The 18,868-nt window shown below is 44.6% G+C and overlaps 6 protein-coding genes across 6 annotated transcripts; 1 reads left to right on the top strand and 5 right to left on the bottom strand.

Annotated features, from left to right (window-relative positions):
• Nucleotides 1-130: 130 nt before the first annotated feature.
• Nucleotides 131-572, bottom strand: LAJ45_11436 (uncharacterized protein; the record flags this gene model as incomplete). Its single annotated transcript, XM_046120943.1, has 2 exons — nucleotides 131-313; nucleotides 390-572. The coding sequence occupies 2 exons, from the start codon at nucleotides 570-572 to the stop codon at nucleotides 131-133; spliced, it is 366 nt and encodes a 121-aa protein (XP_045965843.1).
• A 1,112-nt stretch (nucleotides 573-1,684) lies between these two features.
• LAJ45_11435 (uncharacterized protein) lies at nucleotides 1,685-2,090 on the bottom strand (the record flags this gene model as incomplete). The annotated part of the gene is made up of 3 exons (XM_046120942.1): nucleotides 1,685-1,783; nucleotides 1,855-2,028; nucleotides 2,079-2,090. The coding sequence occupies 3 exons, from the start codon at nucleotides 2,088-2,090 to the stop codon at nucleotides 1,685-1,687; spliced, it is 285 nt and encodes a 94-aa protein (XP_045965842.1).
• Nucleotides 2,091-5,555: 3,465 nt separating this feature from the next.
• LAJ45_11434 (uncharacterized protein) lies at nucleotides 5,556-7,250 on the bottom strand (the record flags this gene model as incomplete). Its single annotated transcript, XM_046120941.1, has 7 exons — nucleotides 5,556-5,612; nucleotides 5,673-5,759; nucleotides 5,811-5,972; nucleotides 6,043-6,452; nucleotides 6,511-6,966; nucleotides 7,023-7,127; nucleotides 7,202-7,250. 7 exons carry the CDS (start codon nucleotides 7,248-7,250, stop codon nucleotides 5,556-5,558), a joined length of 1,326 nt encoding a protein of 441 aa, XP_045965841.1.
• A 329-nt stretch (nucleotides 7,251-7,579) lies between these two features.
• Nucleotides 7,580-8,666, top strand: LAJ45_11433 (uncharacterized protein; the record flags this gene model as incomplete). Its single annotated transcript, XM_046120940.1, has 4 exons — nucleotides 7,580-7,740; nucleotides 7,803-8,278; nucleotides 8,452-8,562; nucleotides 8,629-8,666. 4 exons carry the CDS (start codon nucleotides 7,580-7,582, stop codon nucleotides 8,664-8,666), a joined length of 786 nt encoding a protein of 261 aa, XP_045965840.1.
• Nucleotides 8,667-8,750: 84 nt separating this feature from the next.
• Nucleotides 8,751-10,077, bottom strand: LAJ45_11432 (uncharacterized protein; the record flags this gene model as incomplete). Its single annotated transcript, XM_046120939.1, has 7 exons — nucleotides 8,751-8,828; nucleotides 8,882-8,887; nucleotides 8,946-9,580; nucleotides 9,638-9,668; nucleotides 9,740-9,831; nucleotides 9,916-9,949; nucleotides 10,033-10,077. The coding sequence occupies 7 exons, from the start codon at nucleotides 10,075-10,077 to the stop codon at nucleotides 8,751-8,753; spliced, it is 921 nt and encodes a 306-aa protein (XP_045965839.1).
• Nucleotides 10,078-12,707: 2,630 nt separating this feature from the next.
• On the bottom strand, nucleotides 12,708-13,541 carry LAJ45_11431 (uncharacterized protein; the record flags this gene model as incomplete). The annotated part of the gene is made up of 1 exon (XM_046120938.1): nucleotides 12,708-13,541. The coding sequence occupies one exon, from the start codon at nucleotides 13,539-13,541 to the stop codon at nucleotides 12,708-12,710; it is 834 nt and encodes a 277-aa protein (XP_045965838.1).
• Nucleotides 13,542-18,868: the final 5,327 nt, after the last annotated feature.

The raw sequence follows: 18,868 nt of genomic DNA, 5'->3' as shown, positions 1-18,868 counted from the left end.
AGAGAAAAACCACAACTCAATTTCAATTTTATATACGTCATTCCACATCACTCATAGAGAAGCTTGAATGTTTCCTAACTAAACATATAAAGGAAAGTCAAATGCCCTTGATAGAAAACAGTCATATCCGTTACACTTTGCCACCCGCAACGGTACTTGAGTGCTTAGGAGAGACGAATCGTTTGAAAGCAGCACCAATGAAACCATCCATAGGCTTTTGATCATTGTAACCCTCAGATGTGTGGTGCCCTCTTATGGTTTCAAGGTTCTTGAACATTGGACCTCCTCGACCATCATTACCCCCTCCGAATGACTGAATGTAACAGCGAACATGTTAGAGATTTTAATAATATTTAACTAGCCAAGGGAAGGATTTAAATATAGCATACCAGTCGTTTCTTCTTCCCTTGCGCATCCTGACGAGGAGAATCATCAACAGATGATGTGGTAGAAACCCTGCGAAGAGGGTTCGCGTTCTCATCCAGTGACTTGTATGAGTCTGCTTGTGTGTTGTATCCATCCCCTTGAGTATAAGATCCTACAACGGGAGGGCTTGCGCTTTCTTGAGACATTGTGAGGTAAGGTATTTATCAAGTTTGGTTGGAGTTGGAGTCGCCGTATTCGTAACGATATGAGCAATAGAAAGTATCCCTAAGTTCGAGGATTGCCCGTCTTTTTAAATAAGACGGCTGCTGAGCACTACCTACGTCATCACATAAAACTAAGCAAAGTGTGGGGCAAATCCGTGGGGAAAAAGGTCTGACCCCACGATCTCTGTGACAAGCTCGACTATCAAGCTAAGTATTCCTCGATCTTGCCTGTGCGGGTGTAGATCGCCGAGATGTGCATATGATTAAACGAGGGCTCTGTTTCACTCTTTCTATTACAAATTCTGTTGTTTTCGAGGCGTGGTACGGGGTTCTTTGCGGCTCACTGTATTTCTAACCATTCAGAAGCTTTTCCGGCCGCCGAGAGCTCTTTTTACCTCGGATTCGGTATTTTGTTCCATTTATATCAGTTTTTGCACTATTTGGGTGATTAGTGGGGCGATTAAAAAGATACATCGAGGAGGTATTGTGAGTTATTAAAATTGTCCGGACACTGGTTGCAACCAAATCTTGTATGGGAAAACAACTTCAACGTCGCCTTTCTCCACAACTACGAGGTAAGAAGACAAGAGAGTTCGTTTTGTGATTTCTTATGCCTCCATTATCTTAAGCTTCGATATGAGCTCAACTGAAGTAGTTTCAAGTTTAGTTATTTTAGCTAATTTACGTGAGTGTCCAGGTAATTTTGATAACCCACAATATTTCTGGGGGCTTTTGAACACAGTTTGCATCCGGCAAAAATAGCTAAACTATATGCTACTTCCCATAGAAACCAGCCAGTTTGGAACCGCCCAAAGAACCATCTGAAAGCAGCGCGAGTAGGCGCTAGTTTTAAAAGTTATCAAGGTAAATATTGAAACTATCTTTCAGAAACCTATTAATCCTCAATCTCGGCATCTCACTTGTTGATCTGAGCTTGCCGAAACATAAAAACCATATCACATTGATGTTTCCCAAAACCAAACAAACTTTTTTTTGGGGGGGGAATTCAAGTTTATTTCCCTTCCATATTCCCGTGAAACCCTTCGTATTATACAAGAATGAAGCCTTCTACCTCGCCATCAATGATCCTTTCTCTATTGGTAACCTTTCCATTTCTTGTGTGGGGGCTTTATCATAGGGTATAATCGTCCCAAGTGATAATTGATGTTGTTCTTCTTCATCGGAGGTCCTTTCTGTTTCACCATACATGGTCCAGTAAGCCTACGCTCTCCCACAGATTTGGGGTGCTAGGAAAGTCATCCACCTTAGCATCCATGCAGCTTCTCAGCTGCTCTTCAATCTTTCCACACCCTTCCACAGCATATCCTTGAGAGGCCCAGCAACTTAACAGCGTCGCCATCACACCGATGCACGGATTCTTTGAGGCCTGGTTGGGATTGGTGACGCGGAGATTCCGCAGAGGCGGGAGACGCATTACCTATCACAACGTGAGTAAGTTCTTAAAGGTGGGAAAAACCATTTTATTACCTCTTGGACCATCTTTTCGATCTTCTTTGGGGTAGCTGTGTAAGAATGTCTGTTCGATGGATAGGGCCGTTGTGTGGAAGAGAAAATTGGCATGCATTTGAGCCGCATGAGCTGCATATATCACGTGACACTAACTACATGTATGTATGGCGCGCCCACGCTTAAAGGTAGCGGATCGCGACGAAATGTCAAAGGCTGATAACTTTGCAACTAAAAATGGTAAAAAAAAAGCGGTAAAATAGAACTCTAGTTCAAGTGATGAATTTTAGTTCTATTTTAGCAGAATTTTGATATCTGTCTGGGTTGGAAAGTTATCAGAGGTTGAAATTGTGTATTTTTGTATGTAAAATGCGCCAAGACTGAACAAAGTGGAACAGTATTATACCCATTTATACCCCCAGAAAAGCAAACCTGACTGATCCGTGGCAGTAATGCAGCAGAATGGCTAGAAATGGGCCCTCTTATTGGCCCATGAGGCCCTATTGCAGCCACAATTGTTCCACTTCCGTATGCCACCATATCACCTTTAAGAGTGTGCGCACCATAGTAGATTATGGTTTTTCTAAATACGATTGGTCAAGAGCGGGGAGCCCTAACCCCATGACAATCACGGTTCACTAATATTTAAAAAGGTCTATATTTTTGTTTTGTAATATAATGAATTTAATTTAATTTAATGATTTAACTAGGTGTACTGGGAGCAACGAAGTTGGAGGCCGTGGTCGTGGAGTGGGACGTGGAGGGCGGTGGAGGACGGTGGAAGAGATGGATTTAGAGGTGGAGGGTAGTGGAGATAGTGGGAAGTGATCGAGGGAGGTGGAAGGGTGGAAGGAGTCCTCCATAGAAGGCCTTCCAATATTGATACCCATAATGATCCAAGAATTATGGAAGGCATTCAATGGGGACCTTCTACCTCCTACTCCCCCCGCCCCGCCCAGTATTTTGATGTGTCTACTAAACCACCCCTGTCGCTCTTGACCAATCAAATGCCCGAGAGACGTTTCGAAAGTCCCTGAGATAATGGGCGACTTCCCGTGGACGTTTAGAAGGTGTTTAGAGTAATAAAATTTGGATGGCAACGCTCCAGGTTCAGAATCTGAATGGGGAGGGAGGGGGGTACGTTCAAATTCCTAAATCTTTAAAATTTGAAAGGGCGAAATACGATTGGTTAAGAAAGGTTCCGGGTGGGTCCTAATGTTACGCACTAAACCAAAGCAGTACTTAAAAATCTAGAAAATATTGTTCGCCATGGGAAGGCATTCGCATCCAGATTCACGGGAAGTCGCCCAATACATCTATGTATTATCTTTTTCTAAACGCTTGGGCATATGATTGGTCGAGAGCGAGGAACCCTAACCCTGCACAGCAACCAGCCACCCACCAAACATTGGGAGCGGGCTGCGACCCTGGCATGCCGAATTCATTAACAGGATGGCATTGGAGGTGGAATTAACTGGAGGTGGCATTTGGTACCATATTAAATTAGTAACTTATTATTAACTGAAGGAACTGGATCACTACGGAGGAGGTGGACATTTGCTGGAGCTGGCGATGAGCGACTATGGGAGCTGGCTATGGTTAACTGGCCATGGGCAAGGAAACTACTGGAGCTGGCCAACTACATGTACTATGCCGGAATAGTCCTTCAATAAAATGACTGTTCTGTTTACTCCGGCCGGGAAAGTACTTCCAAAGGCAGAAAGGTTCCAGGCCAGAGTAGCAAGGAAAAGAGGCTTTATAATTTCATTCACTAACTTGGTTTGAATTGATAGTATAAATTGAGATGGGGCATCATGAGACGACCCCGGTTGGTAACAAAGCTTAGGGGAAAACCTAGTCTAGTACAGATATAAAAGAACAAACACTGACAGAACTACATGTATGTACATGGCTATAGTTTTATTCGACTTTCGGGAAAGGGAAACTGGCTTTTGTCAACTACGTGTACATGCTGCGTGTACAAGGTTGGGCGGGCAGGGACTATATAGACAGCTCTCTTGCTTTGGCTGAGAGAAGTCAGAGAACATTTCTTCACTCACCTAGTTCTTAGTACATTCGAGCTAATATATCACAGGTCGCTCATTAGGAGAGATGAAATTCAGTGCTTCAATATATATTAGTACCGGCGTACCTCTACTTCCTCACCACATTTGCGGCTGCAGGCTCGGCCGCACCCCGCTTGTATATCTAGTTCCAGTTCCAAAATATGGACTTTTGCAGCTCTCCCCTGGCTCCACCACCAATAGATAGACCTTGAAACTAATAGTATAGGCCGACTTCCGCCCAAGAATTTGAGGGACACCCAAAATTTCTGCCAAGACAATTAATTCCAACAACTCCTACACCAGATTCTTTATTACCGACACACCAATGATTTGTTTTTGAATATAAATGCCAATTTGGGTTCTCCTAATGATTCTATAGCTTCTGATTCATTATCATACACCAAGAAGTGGTGCTGAGATATATAGAATTTTTGAAAATGGTTAGTTTCGGGGATTTCTTTGGTGTGGTTTGGGTTGCTGTCCCGTCACTTTTGAACAAGAACTATACATACATGTAGTAGTTGTATTTTTCTGACGTTTGCACTCTAAACTGGGCCACTATCTGCAATAAGTATATAATTATAATTTGCATATGTATGTGCATTTAAAGGCTTCTGATTAGCTCATTAAGAAAGGTTTTATTTCACTTGAAACATGTTGTGTTGGATATCAGAGAAGGCACATATCGACCAGAGCAGATATAGTGATGGACTTTGCCTGGCAGGCGAGTTTTGGGGTGGGGGGGGGGGGGGGCCGCGGGGCGGCTTGCCTGTACATATAGTAAATTGATTGATATACATATAGTACCGGCCGAAGGCCGGAAACCACTTATTGGTATCTAAAATCATGAGCCTGGCGCATTTTTGTATGGCATGCATTATCAGTCGCGTCCACAAATGTCAGGAAAGAACGAGAAGAGCGTGTACATGTATGTAGGTAGCGGTCAAATGACGTTCTTCTGGACGCATGTATGCAATCTTTCCTACGATGACTGGATTTGAATCTACAACAGTCTATTAAAATATTTATTAAAACTACATGTATACCTGAGAAGCATTTAAATAGCCTTGCCGTGGGCTTTACACATGTAAATCTAACTGTTGTGTCCTTGAAATTATTCTGTCAAATCGATCATTAACGCCCGTATGTGATTTCATTGGTTCGGAACAATTCGTACAGCTAAGACTCTCCCATCGCAACAGGATACCTAGCACAAGGACATTGCACCAGGAACGAAAATGGCCCATTAATTATAACGATGAGACTAACTTGTCTAATGTTCGTTCACGTCAGACTAAACTTCATATGATACAGCAAATTTTTGTGTTACTAAATATTGATACAAAGAATGCTTCACAGCTAAACCCTTGGTTGTGAGGAACCAGTTTTTGATACCTTGCTAATGTAAAAAGCATGGCCACAAGTGCACGCACTAATAGTCATCTCCCCTACTAATTACCTCCTTTACTGTTGGTCTAAGAAGGATCGTCTAAAGAAGGAATATCAGTTACCATAATTTAAAAAACATAGCATCCCCCAAAAAACTTACATGTTCAAATTGGGCGGTGTAAGAGCCCTTGATATCGCATAATGGAGGATAAGCTTCTACGATCCCGCTTGCCACGAGGTTGTTCAACTAAACTAGGTCAGTGTGCTTCTATGAATCCAAGGACCGTGGATAACAAACTCCTAAAAGATATTTGTCTTGCCCAAGACGATCAAGATATCTCCTACAGAACGGCAGGGTACCAAAGTTTTTTTGAATGATGTTAAGGATGTTCTTCGCCGAAGATAGACGTAACGACACATTGGGTGCGTCTAGGTTCTTGGCATAATGTGATGTTTCAAGCTGTAAGAAGCAATCAGTAAACCATAAGCAGAGGGTTGAGTAAAATGGAAATAAGAAAGTAAGGACTCACATCATCCCTAACATATCCTTTACCCGTACTTCCGAAGGTTTCTATAGCAAATGTTTCCCCCTCCTCCATTTTTGTCTGGTCTCCGCCCTTGACTATAGGAACGCTCTTTCCACCATGGATCTGGAATTGGTTGATATTGTGTCCATTAAGGTTACGAATGGGCTTGACTTGATGGGTCTGGCCACCAATCTCTACTTCGTAACTTTCCATGACCTCTTGGATCGCGGCGCCTATGTCGCACATACGGACGTCAATACCAGCCTCCCTAATACCAGTATTTGTCGCATCTTTAACTGCAGCCAGAAGGTTATCGTATACAGGGTCAAATGTCATGGTGAAAGCACTGTCGACAATCCTTCCATTTACGTGAACGCCAAAGTCTACTTTCATGACGTCCTCCTGGTGCAAAACTATAGAAAATTATTAGGATAAAAGTCGAAATTCATTTGTTGTGGATGGCAAACCTACCCATCTTGTTTCCAGCATTAGGTGAGTAATGGGCAGCACAATTGTTGATACTCAAACCGCAAGGAAACCCCATTCCACCCAGAAGGGAATCGCCCTCAGTGAGTCCGTCATGTCCTACCAACGCTCTCACAGAATCTTCGATTCCCTCAGCAATTTGTGTGAGAGTCATGCCCGGCTTCACGGTTTTTTGGGCCCATTGCCTCACTTGACGATGAATCTCCGACCCTTTCCTATATTCGGTCAAAAAGTCGTTGTTCATGCGGTCCAAATGTCGTTTTTCTTCGTCCGTCTTCCTTTTCAAATTCTCATCCCTATAGTCGCACTCTTCCCCTACGGGGAAACTTCCATTTGGAAATAGTTGATCTATCGGTACTCTTGGAGGGTTAGACTGGGCAGTGGCCCCTGTTTTTGTCTTCTTCTTGGGCTTCTTCTTTTTCTTCTTCTTCTTTGCAGCTCCTATATACGCCTTAGAACTAAAATAACAAGTGCTTAATGTGGCTGGTTTAACAAACCCGTCACTCCAGCAGGTGCAGCGTCTACCTCATCCTCGTCTCCAGAGTCTTCGTCAGCTGCTTGGCCACTTGAAGGAACTTCCTCTTTGTTTTTCTCCTCGGAAACTAAACAAAAGGAAAGGCTCAGAAGGTCAGTGAATGGTCTCTACATCATGCGGGGTAGTTATAATAATCAATACCCTTAAGTTTCTGTTCAAGTTCCGCTGCAGTCGTCTCCATACTGCCCATTCTCAACAAAGTAATTGGGGTATTTTTAAAAAGAAGATCTTCAAACCTTCAACCGCAAAAGTGACCGGTTTACTAGAGGATGAGCTGGTTACTAGGAAGGGAGAATGGGATAGGCGATGCGTGATACCTCCTTTATTTCCCCCAGTGGTGGGGTTGGATGAGAGCGGTTGCACGGCATTTTGCGCACCAGCCACTCAGCCGCAAATAAAAGTGCCCCTCCACAGACGTCATGTCATACAATATCTATCAGGAGGTGTTCTGAACTTCTCATAAATGATATAATCCCATATACCCAAACCAGTACTGCAATTCGGTATGATCCGTAGGTGATGCTACCGCGCTCGATTTCTCGCACCGTCTCTAGAACCCATGCCTTCCGTTTCAATAGGCATCTTCGCACCTCCGCCATATATCATTCAGAAACTGAGGGAAACACCCATTACGAAACTCTCGATCTCCCCTCGAATTCAACGCGGGCAGAGATCAAAAAGTAAAACTATCTATAATATACTCACTTTCTTTCTCTACATGCAACAACTGACCCATATATAGACGATACTTTGAATTAAGCAAAGCACATCACCCGGACCGCAACCGTAGTGACCCACTAGCCTCAAACCGCTTCATCAAGATAAGCACCGCCTATGCTGTCCTTGGGCATGAAAAACACCGCGCTAAATACGATTTCGAACTCGCACGGAAACATGGGAGCAGGCCCGTTGGCCCTGTAGGGGGTCGACCTGCGAGTGGATTAAGCAAGAGGCGCGGCCAGTTTCACGGGCCACCACCTTCGTTTTTCAGAAATGGTGGGTGGAGTAGGTTCAAAGGGAAGTCTGCACATGCAGGGCAAGAAAGGCCTGATTCTAGCCCAGGTAGCGGGCCTGGGGGGTTTGGAGCGGGTGGTCCAACAGCTGCAAGGACTGATGATGTTCCCCATTTCAACTACGGACAAAAGTATCGGCAACATGAGGAGCAGCAGAGCCGGTGGGCACGAAGAGCTAAACAGCACCGACTTGAGCCCGATACCAGTATAATATACCCATTAATTGGTGTAACAACTATATTAGTTGGAGTAGTTTCAATAGCTGTTTATGTAACCCCGTAAAGCCTAGTTCTTTAATGGGATATATTTAATGGCGGGTGCTAGCAAGTCATGTACACTGAGCGCAGAGCATGGTTACTTTCTGAGGTGTAATTGGAGCTATGGATAATTGTGTCATTGCTACTCATTTGGAACAGAAGCGGCTTCCTGCATCTAACACGCCGGAACATGGTCCGAGAAAGCTTGTCTTGAGGGATAATTTCTGGTCGAGTAAGACAGTGTCCTGGGTTGAGGAAAAATATCTAGCTTGAGCTGATATCGATCATTACCTCACAGATAGTTTGTACCAAAAGTGCTCAAGAAATTGCCTGTAGCGTACATTGGATATTAAAAGGAAATGTTGGACGGAAGAACTCTAGAAAATTATGAATGAAATCTTTGTTTCTTTTTTAAGAACTTCAATACTCTACAAACGCCAACTTTGGAACTCCATGCGTATCGATATACTCCCGGATTCTTACTTCGCCATGGTATCTCTAGGTTTCGTTAGTCTGAATCCCCATGCGAATAATGGGTGGAGAGCTATTACAAAGTTCTGCCCAAATTATTTTAAAGTTTTACGTTCAAGCTTCAAAAACGAAGTTAAGACCGACTTTGTGAGCGGCAGCAGACTCATTCAGACGCTGGGTATCAACGGATGCACCAAGACCAAGGGTTACACCAGGGCGGAGAAGCTGGTTGTAAGCAAGAGCAGCGATTCCCTGGTTATTAATCTTGGCCTTGACAAAGGCGGCAGAGTCCAACTTGTACTTGGAGGCAATCTCCAGACCAACACCACCAGCGTTCCCGCTCTTTGCGTCCCAAGTTGCCTTGGCACCAGCCTCGACCTGAGCGTTAACCTTGTGGTAGTAGGATGCAGCGAAAACGTTCAGGTTGTTGGTAGCTGTGATGGCAGCGGTGTATTCTGGAACGGAGTATCCGACGGCAGCAGAGTAACGGGTGATCCTGCCATTGACAACGTCGTATCCGACTTCGGCACCAGCGAGGAACCCGTCGTGTCCGAGGACAACATCACCGTTGAAGGATGGACCCTTAAGGAGATCGAAGAAAGCGCGAGCGTGAAAGAGGGGTTGGCGATAGTGGAGGTTGAGCTTAGCACCCTTGGACTTGCTAGAGGGGAAGAAGTTGGTGATAACCTCGGCCTTCAGGCCTTTGGCAAGGGTATTATCGAGCTCAACCTTAGTGTCAAGAGCGTTGGCGGTAGTCCAAGCCTGGGTCAAGGTGACACCTACGGATTCATCATCAGTTTGCGAAAGGTAGATTTAATTGTATGGAAGAAACTCACCGGTAGGCTTGTCGGTGTACTTGGCCTCAATCTGTATAGAAGAATTGGAATTAGTCCCGCTGCCAAACTCAAATGGAATTGTATGAGACGCTGTGTACATACCTGACCAGCGATAGCTCCGGCCTTGTGGTCGCTCTTTCCCTTGACAGTGAACGCGACGCCATTGGGGGCCTTTGATTTGACCTCAAGGTTGGCTGTACTATGGGTTAGACTATAATTGAATCGGGAGGAATACAAGCATGAAGTGCAAGATTTGAAAAAGCCACGGAAAGACCCACCAGAGGCAGTGTGGTAGAAATCCCTAGAAAGGAGCTTTACATCAAATGGATTGTTAGCACAGCTGACCCAACATTTATAGTGTCCAAGTTCAAGACAAATGGCGAGAAGGAACATACATCGTTTGAAGGCTTAGCAATGTCAGCGAAAGCGGGGATAGACATTTTTGATGGTGTTTGCAGGGGGGTACGATGAAAGTGAAGATGAAAGATTATGAGGTTACTTATGACGGCGGGGGCTGAGGAGGAGAGGTTGTGCCTTTTTTTTTTCCTCTAAGGGAAGAAACCGGGTCAGGATCTTTTTCGTTGTGGTCACTTTCTGATCCGTGATTCGCTGTTTCAGTGGGCTACCGTACCGACAACCGGGAGGGAAGTGGGGTGTGTGAAGGGCTGTGGGCTCGGGGCTAGGGCTTCAAGTCCTGTATGATGTAGGTACACACATGTACATGAAGAACCTGGACGTGAAAACGTGGCTGGTACCAGAAAAACGATGTTCAGGTTCTTCATGCCTGCCCCGAGTACAGCGCCGGACAGTCAAGCCAGAAACTAGTCTTAATCGGGTAATAATGATCATCTAATTATCCCAACATGATAAGAATTATCCCAAATTAATGTAGCCGCCTTGGCATAAAGCTATTAAAGTTATTATTTCACACCTATGTTTTTTTCGGGCAGATTGCACCAAATGTTTGAGAGGTCATAGTGCAGCCAGTTCTTAATTATTTTAAATCCCCTTTTATGGGGATGTTTACAACCATGATTAGACCCATTTTACAAAAGAACATTATTTCTGGACAAGTGTTGTTGAAAGTCGATGGGGTGAAGGGGAGTCGGTGGTTGCTCTAGCCGGCTGATTTTGGCTGTCCGACACCGTACATGTATCTCTTAGGACCGTCCCTAGCACTCCTGCCAGCCTGATGCTCGTGGGGATTGGCACGAGACTGACTACATGTATGTATGTACATGTAGTTACATTGTACTATTTCTTTATTTTGGAGTTTGTCTTTTATGATTACATCTACTCGCGCGTTAATTAAGTCCTGAGAAATTTTGTGAGGTCGTTGCTACCAAGAATTCTCAGAACTTAATTAACGCGTAGAGTATTCAGTTTAATACTTGAGTAAATGCACTACCTCGACCTATCAAAGATGCATGTATTAATAACACTGCACAAACATTGTCAGGGAGATGATACACGTAAGTATACATGTAGTTCTTTAAATCATCGTTTTCGCGCCGAAACACACCAAAACTGACCAAAACTGGCCACCTCCCTAAGCTTCAATTGTTATCTAAACACCACGAAACTTTCAGGATAGTAAGATACACCTTAGAAGAACATATATTCTGAGCTATAATTCTTTTCATCAAATATATGGGAAGTTATATGAATTTGCAAACCTTGGGATTTGGCCAAGACCCCACAAATTCGAGGTCTTGGCACATTTTCTGAGAACAACCGAACAAAATACTCTACCATCCATGCTACAATGATTATTTTTGGGATTTAATACTGCCAGATGGTTCTCCAAACTATTAAGTTATCCTTTACCGATTGGTATAAGTTATATCTTAAAGTGGTGGGTTCTGGGGCCATTTGAAAAGGGCTGGTTTTGACGTTCTTTGGTGTGGTTTTGCTTCGCAACGATGATTTACGTTCAGGCAGTTTACATATATGTAGGCCATATCGGTTCTAGTCCCTGGCCTGTTCGAGCCGCTGTACTACACGTACTTTGACTGATCAATTGAGACCTTGGGAGCGCTGCTGTGCTGGATCGCTGGTCTGGTCCATATTCACAAGTGCATAAGGATCGCGCAATGGATATGTAGGCTATCATTATCCTAATAGGGACCAAAACACATGTATCTTAATCTCATCCTCATTATATAGATATATTATATAAATATTATGTTTAATGCGAGCCTTGACCTTGCGCCAATCCCCACGTGCACTGGATATATGTATCTACATATGTAGATACATATATCCCCACATGTAGACCTACTAAAGTCCAAAGTTGCTTGGGCCCTTTGCCTATAAGAGGTGATGGCCCCAGCCAGCGCTTTTATCGAATCAATACTTCTACCAGCAATGGTGGTAAACGGCGTATCTTCTTAACAGCAGTGCGTTTTTGAGCTTATCCTTGATTAAGGTACATGTACTCTATTGTCTGTGATTATAATTAGGAGATCTACATACATGTATGTCCCTAGAACAGGAAAGGGAATTACCTGATACTTCAGAAAGTCACTTTCACATATTAAAGATAGGTAGATTTCATACATCCGTCATACATGGTACATGTATCTACACACGCTGCATCGAATGGGCTAAGAAATCAATAATAGACAGGTTGAAGAATCAAGATTTGGGAAGTAAAATACATAAAACGCTCAAGACGATTCTCCATAACATATCCCATTATGGATAGAAGGAAAATGCAAACTTGGAGCAGTGAGTTATATACACTACATGTACCTTGAAGGTATCCGTTGGATGCCTTGTAATATCCCTCAACCAAGATGTAGAAAATAAGAAAAGCATTTCACAGCATATCCATAACAATCCACTCATAAGAACCCCTAAATCCATCGATGACATGAGAAACGGGAGAATCCGGCAGCGTTAATCTAACCTTGCAAGAATTAAAATATAGAAACGATAAAGGTTCCGCTACAACTCAAAACAGAAATCCGGGTATTAAAAGGACCGATCAAAAGTAAACAAAGAAGTACATCAATTTTCTAACCCCGGGCCCCAAGCACCAAATGTGCCGCCAGTACCTATTATTGGCCTAAAAGTTGGACGAGGTGTTAACACCAGGAGGCTTGTGGTACTGATCGAGAGTAGCTTTAAATGGAGACGCCTCAGGGCTTGCAGCGTGCATTTCCCTGCCTGCAGCAAGTGGTGACCCATCACGACGCATCAAATCATCTTCATCAATTGGATTGACCCTCTTCCTCTTCAGACGCCACGCAACAATTGCAAGTCCACCAAACAGAAGCGCACCACCAACACCGACAACAACTCCAATTATAGTGTTTCTCGTTGAAGTCGAGAGACCCGAGCCACCATCGTTACTGCCCCCGGATGCCTGGCTGGCCGCGGTCCCAGTTGGGGTCTCAACGGTGGTACTGGATGTGACGTATGAACTGACCACACCATTTCCACTGAGGGTGGTATAAATCGTCGCTACAACTATACGAGTAGTCGGGCTAGCAGTGACTACATCCTCAGACTGAGCAGTAGTCTCCACAGGATCTGTTGAAGTAGTATCCACAGGAGGCCTCGCCGTTGTTGATGTCGAGGTTGGTGTTGTAGTCGTTGTGTCTGGAGGGGTAGGGGTTGTGGTGGTTGTAGGGGTTGTGGTGGTCGTAGAAGTCGTCGGTGTGGTCCGGCTAGTGGTAGTTGATGTTGGGGTAATTATAGATGTAGTAGTTGATCTACTTGATGAGGAGGAGGAGGAGGAGGAGGAGGAGGAAATGGAAGTCGAGTTATTGTCTTGACGCTTGTCGAGTTCGGGCAATTCCAAGTCATCAAAGGGTATTGGCGCCGGGTTGCCCAGCGAAGATCCCACTAGTAGACACAAAAGCGAGAGACAGATGAGGAAGGTTGATATTTTGGCCATGATTGATGGTCTGAAGGGTGAGTACGATGGAGAAACAAAGTTTATTAGGGGGAACCCCCAAGTTGCATGAGAAAAACTCTAGTAGTCGGGGAGAGGGGTATGGTATGTATTAATAGGCCGTGTGACTTCCTAGGAATGAAGAGAGGAAGGCCGGAAGGGTGTTTTTTACCTGGGCTCTATGTAATTGCCCAGTGGGAAGCTGTCTTTCCCTTTTAGACAGTGGAGGAAGAAAGGAAGAAGTGTTCGATCGGAAACGAACAAAAGAGAGGTGGCCGCCGGAAGCCACAGAAAACAAACGAGCGAAATGCAAGCAAAATTTATTTGCTATGATTATGTATGTATAATATATGTGTGTTATGTATATTTATACTGGCGTAACGAGCGAGGTGTGAATTTAGGCGGGAAGAAGAAGAAGAAGAAGAATACTGGCGGAGTGGGTGGGAAGTGGGTGAGCGACAAAACAAACAAAATTGAGGAAGTATGATGTGGGTAGTTGGCAGCACTGGCAGTGGTGGGATTCTGTCTGAAGATGAAGGCATCAGTGCAACAGGGGTGGAGTAATAGATTATAGAAGGTGGCGACGCTGACAACCCCACCCCCGGGAAACGTGAAAGCCGGTTTGAACTAGTAGGGGAGCGTCAACTAAGTTAAGAAGTCCCCGGCGGTTGAAGAACAGGAAGAAGGGTTGGACCCTGGACAGAAGAAGTTGCACTTATGTTGAATAGGAATCAAAAGAGGAAACAAAACAAAAGAGCAACAGTCCGATCGATACCCTGGAGAGAAAGTGCAAAGGGAAGCCAGGAACAACGTACATAGGGGCAAATAATCAGTAAATTGCCAAACAAGGCCGCAGGAGCAGACGTCGCGACAGCCAACCAGCTCCTCCTGTTGTGAAACCCTGAGCAGAGTCTTGAGCTGCACAGCCGGCACGCCGTTACCCCATCGGCCTTAACCTGACATCTGTTACATACATGCACTCTTCCTACCTTGGCATGGTGGCTAACCACACAAAATTCACAGACTAGCTGGAAGCGGCTGTCGGCGGTGTAGAATTGTCACATAAATTCCTCAATCGAGTAGTGCTTTAAATACATGTAATTGTCGTTAGATTTTGGTTTATCACGACGTGATCCGCGGGAATAGACGAAGGGACAGAGTACACACTCTACATGTCTGTACTAGGGTATAGTGAAAAGTGATCAGAATCTAATAAGACAAATACACCGATTCACCGTAACATTCACTTATCAGATTCTGATCACTTACCCTCAACACCCGGTACATCACATAGAGTACCCTAGACTCGAGTATGCACATCTACCGTAGCTAGAGCACCGTAGGCCTAGGTGTCTGTACTCTGTACTTGCTACCAATGTGTTATTAATTGCGCCTTTGCACGAAAAATCCCAGCTCTAAATTCGGATTATATTATCTGGTTGGCTGATGGTAGGATTGGTACTAATCAGGATATTGGAAATCAGCGCTGCTCTGTTTGCGCAAATGCTCTATTAGTCTACTCAAAGTCTCCAGATCCCGTGATTCTTAACCTTAATCCTCCGACCATGATGCTAGAAAATAGCCTACATGGGACCCGAGGACTTTGCGTCTTTACTAGTATATTGTGCATATCTACTATATATATGCTGTATCTATAATAGAGTAAATTTGGTAGTAAGACTTACAAAGGTTCTGGTTTCGGGTTTGTTAGTTTTGTATACAAATCTTATCCTGGTACATGCAGTAAAATAAGTAGGTATTTCTCGGTACATGATATTGAGAGCACGTAAGTACAGCGGTAGGTAATAAGTGATGGAACCACTAAGACACAGTGATACCTGCGAATACCGTATATTAGTGATGTTCTACCCAAAACAGGTATCACTGTGTCTGAGCAGTTCCACCACTTATTACCTATGTGCTCGCGTGTGTACAAAAGTGATCAGAACTCGACGACGATTGGTTATGGGTTTGCAGAAGCCATAGCGTGAGAGCCAATGAAATGAGCCAAAACAATTTATTTAGTAAGGAGGAGAAAAGTCATAAGTACGGTACGGCATTCCCCTCTACTGCAATGACTGCTTGCAAGCGTTGGGGCATGCTTCTAAACTATCTAATCTATCTATCCCAATATTATCCCAAGCTACTTTAAGTAAATGTTTGAGAGTCTCTACATTTGTAAACTGGGTATTCCCATATGTTAACTACAACTCAGTCTCAATATCATTCCATAAAGCCTCTATGAAATTCAAATCTGTAGCTTGAGGAGGTCAGTCAATACTACTATCAACCTGATTTCTTTCCCGGCACTCATTGCATATTTTTTGTGATCCATATCAGCAAAAAATGAAGTTTCGTCCATCAGCAAAAAATGACATGTCGTCTTGAGGAACCTGGGCGTCCGGGATGCACCAGATGCCCCAGATACCCCAAGACTTTTGCTTACCTGTACACTGACGCCGGGGCATACCGGAACGGAGCCAGTGCGCCTCTTTGCCAAAGGAAGTCGTCGCGACAGGTCCAGATGCAAAGTCACCTTCTGGCGTCTCCACACTAGTATTTTTGACCCGGTTAATGGGTTTCACTAGTATTTTTTGCTGGCAGAATGAGATCACTCGGCAAAAAGTACATCGACTAGGACATTGTTTCCGCGCGCCAGTCACATATATTCGTCTATCTGTCTATCTAATTCTCTATGCACATATTTGCTAGCGACCTACCTATTTCCGCGCTTGGCTGCCTGCTTACCTACCTCCGCGCGCTGCCTGCCTGCCTACCCCCGTACCTGCCTGCTTACCTGCCTACATCAGCAAGGTTAACAATTTCTGTAAAGTGTCTCCTGTGTCTCCAGAGAATCAAAATCCGTTTTTAATGTCTCAGGAGAACCTCAGGAGACCAGGGAGACTGTTGGGAGACTCATGAATATGTACAATTTTGCTGATGTACCTCCGCACCTGCTTGCTTACCTACTTACCTATTCGGAGCTTAATTGACGTTGATTTCGTGCACCGTCATTCATAGATTTGAGCGTAGATTTGAGCGTAGATTTGAGCGTAGATTTGATGCTGATTTAGGTGTCGACTTAGTGCAGTTAGTCGACGTTTTGATGTCATTTTGGGTGTCAATTTGGACGTCAATTTGCTGCAAATTTGATGCAATCTGGTGTCGATTTGGTCGTCGATTTGGGAGTTGATTTGCTGCTATTTAGCAATCTGTAGCGGTGTCAGTACAGGCGTCAAAATACTGGTAGGTAAATACGTATCCAGGCATAACTGCATGTAGGAGGTAGGCATCGCTGCTGGTAGGCGGTAGGCGTTGAGGTAGGTATCGCTGCAGGTAGGAGGTAGGTGTCGACGCTGGTAGGAGGTAGGTATTGAGGTAGGCATCGAGAGGAAGGTAGGCAGGTAGGCCAGTAGGTAAGCAGGTGGAGATCCTCGAGATGTCAAATCTGACGTCATTAGCTGGCGAGATCAGGGCTAGCGCCAGGACTTAGGCATATTCGCCACAGTGGGTCACGTTTTGGGAGGTGGTGGCGCGTCAAGAGGCGAGGTGTGATATTCGGGACGTCTACGAGGCGTTAAAAGACGATATATCACATTTTGTATACTTTTCAGCCATCTAAAGATGACGTGTCACATTTTGATAGCGGCGGGACGAGGTTTTGTGAGCAACATCAGCAAGCTTAACAATTTCTGTAAAGTATCTCCTGTGTCTCCAGAGAATCAAAATCCGTTTTTAATGTCTCAGGGGAACCTCAGGAAACCCGGGAGACTGTTGTGAGACTCATGAATATGTACAATTTTGCTGATGAATAGACTGAGTTTTGGGCGCGGAAGACGAATTTGTACATATAGGCGCGCAGATTCATCCTCGCAAAACCTGTTTTTTGCTGATGTCTTGTGACGCCTGGGCGCCTCAGACGCTCCAGACGCTTCAGACCACACAAAGCGATTTTTTACCTGCATACTGACACCCGGGTGCTCCGCGATGAGAGCCCTGCATCAGCAAGTTTAACAATTTCTGTAGAGTGTCTCCTATGTCTCCAGAGAATCAAAATCCATTTTGATGTCTCAGTAGAACCTCAGGAGACCCGGGAGACTGTTGGGAGACTCATGAATATGTACAATCTTGCTCATATGCGTCCCTTGGTCAACCGACGATATCGCGAAGGCTAAAGACAAAAACATTCTCCCATCCCTCAAAACTTCATCTCGACGTCTGAGTGTAAAGACGAGATTGTCTTCTGGCAGTAGACATTAAAGATAGCCACTCTACCATTATAGTCCCATCTTGGTTTATGAAAGTCGACATACGCCCTTGTCACCTCGCCTTTAGTCTAATTACCAACGTTATATTGGCTGCCATTGACTTATGTCCTCAACCTGACCGGGCATATTTCGACTACTACATACATCAGCAAAAAATGAAGTCTCGTCTTTTGACGCCTGGGTGCTCCAGTCGCTTCAGACGCGGCTCCAAACGATACAAAGCAATTTCTTACTTGCATATTTACACTTCGGTGCCACGGGACGGGACCTTTGCATCACTTTGTCAGATGATGTCGTCGCGACAGGTCTAGATGCAAAATGACCTCCTGGCGTCTAAATACCAGTATCTTCGGCCCGGTTAACAGGTTTCGCTAACAGTTTTTGCTGGCAGTACGAGATCACTCGGTGAAAGGTATATCGACTAAGACATGGTTTCCACGCGACTATCGCATATATTCACCCATCTGTCTATCTAATTCTATGCAAATCATGATATTTGCTAGCGCTCTACCTACATCCGCGCACGCTGCCTGCCCACCCCTGCACCTGCCTGCCTAGCCTGCACCTGACTGCCCACCCCATTTCCCAACTGCCTAACCATGTGCCCGACTGCCTGCCTGATTGCCTGAATTCCTGACTGCCTGCCTGCCTACATGCCAATTAGTAGTTCAATCAACATCGATTGGGTACACCATTGTAACGGGGGTCTATGGACGTAGGGACTATGATGCCAAGGAATACAACCGAGGCGAGGATGTGGCAATAGGTGTTCAAGACTATGGGCTAAGGAGTGGTTCTACCTAGTACAACAAACTGGTTGAACCCTATGACGAGGCGTAGAACAAAAGTAGTATTCGTGGAGTAGATACAAAGGTTCCGTGAACACAAGAGGAAAAGAAGGGAAACATCAAAGGCACTAGACAACGCCCCCTTATATATCCAACTCCTAGTCCGTTTATGACTAATGCCCCGCGTAACGGAAACCAAAAGAACATAACAGAAACCCCATTACAAATCATAGTTCAACCGCGCAATACCTTCTCTTCACAATCCAATCTATCA

The sequence above is a fragment of the Morchella importuna genome (assembly GCF_003444635.1).
Source record: "Morchella importuna strain M04M26 chromosome Unknown Morimp01GS068, whole genome shotgun sequence".
Classification (NCBI taxonomy): domain Eukaryota; kingdom Fungi; phylum Ascomycota; class Pezizomycetes; order Pezizales; family Morchellaceae; genus Morchella; species Morchella importuna.
This window is presented reverse-complemented; position numbering and strand designations above follow the sequence as displayed.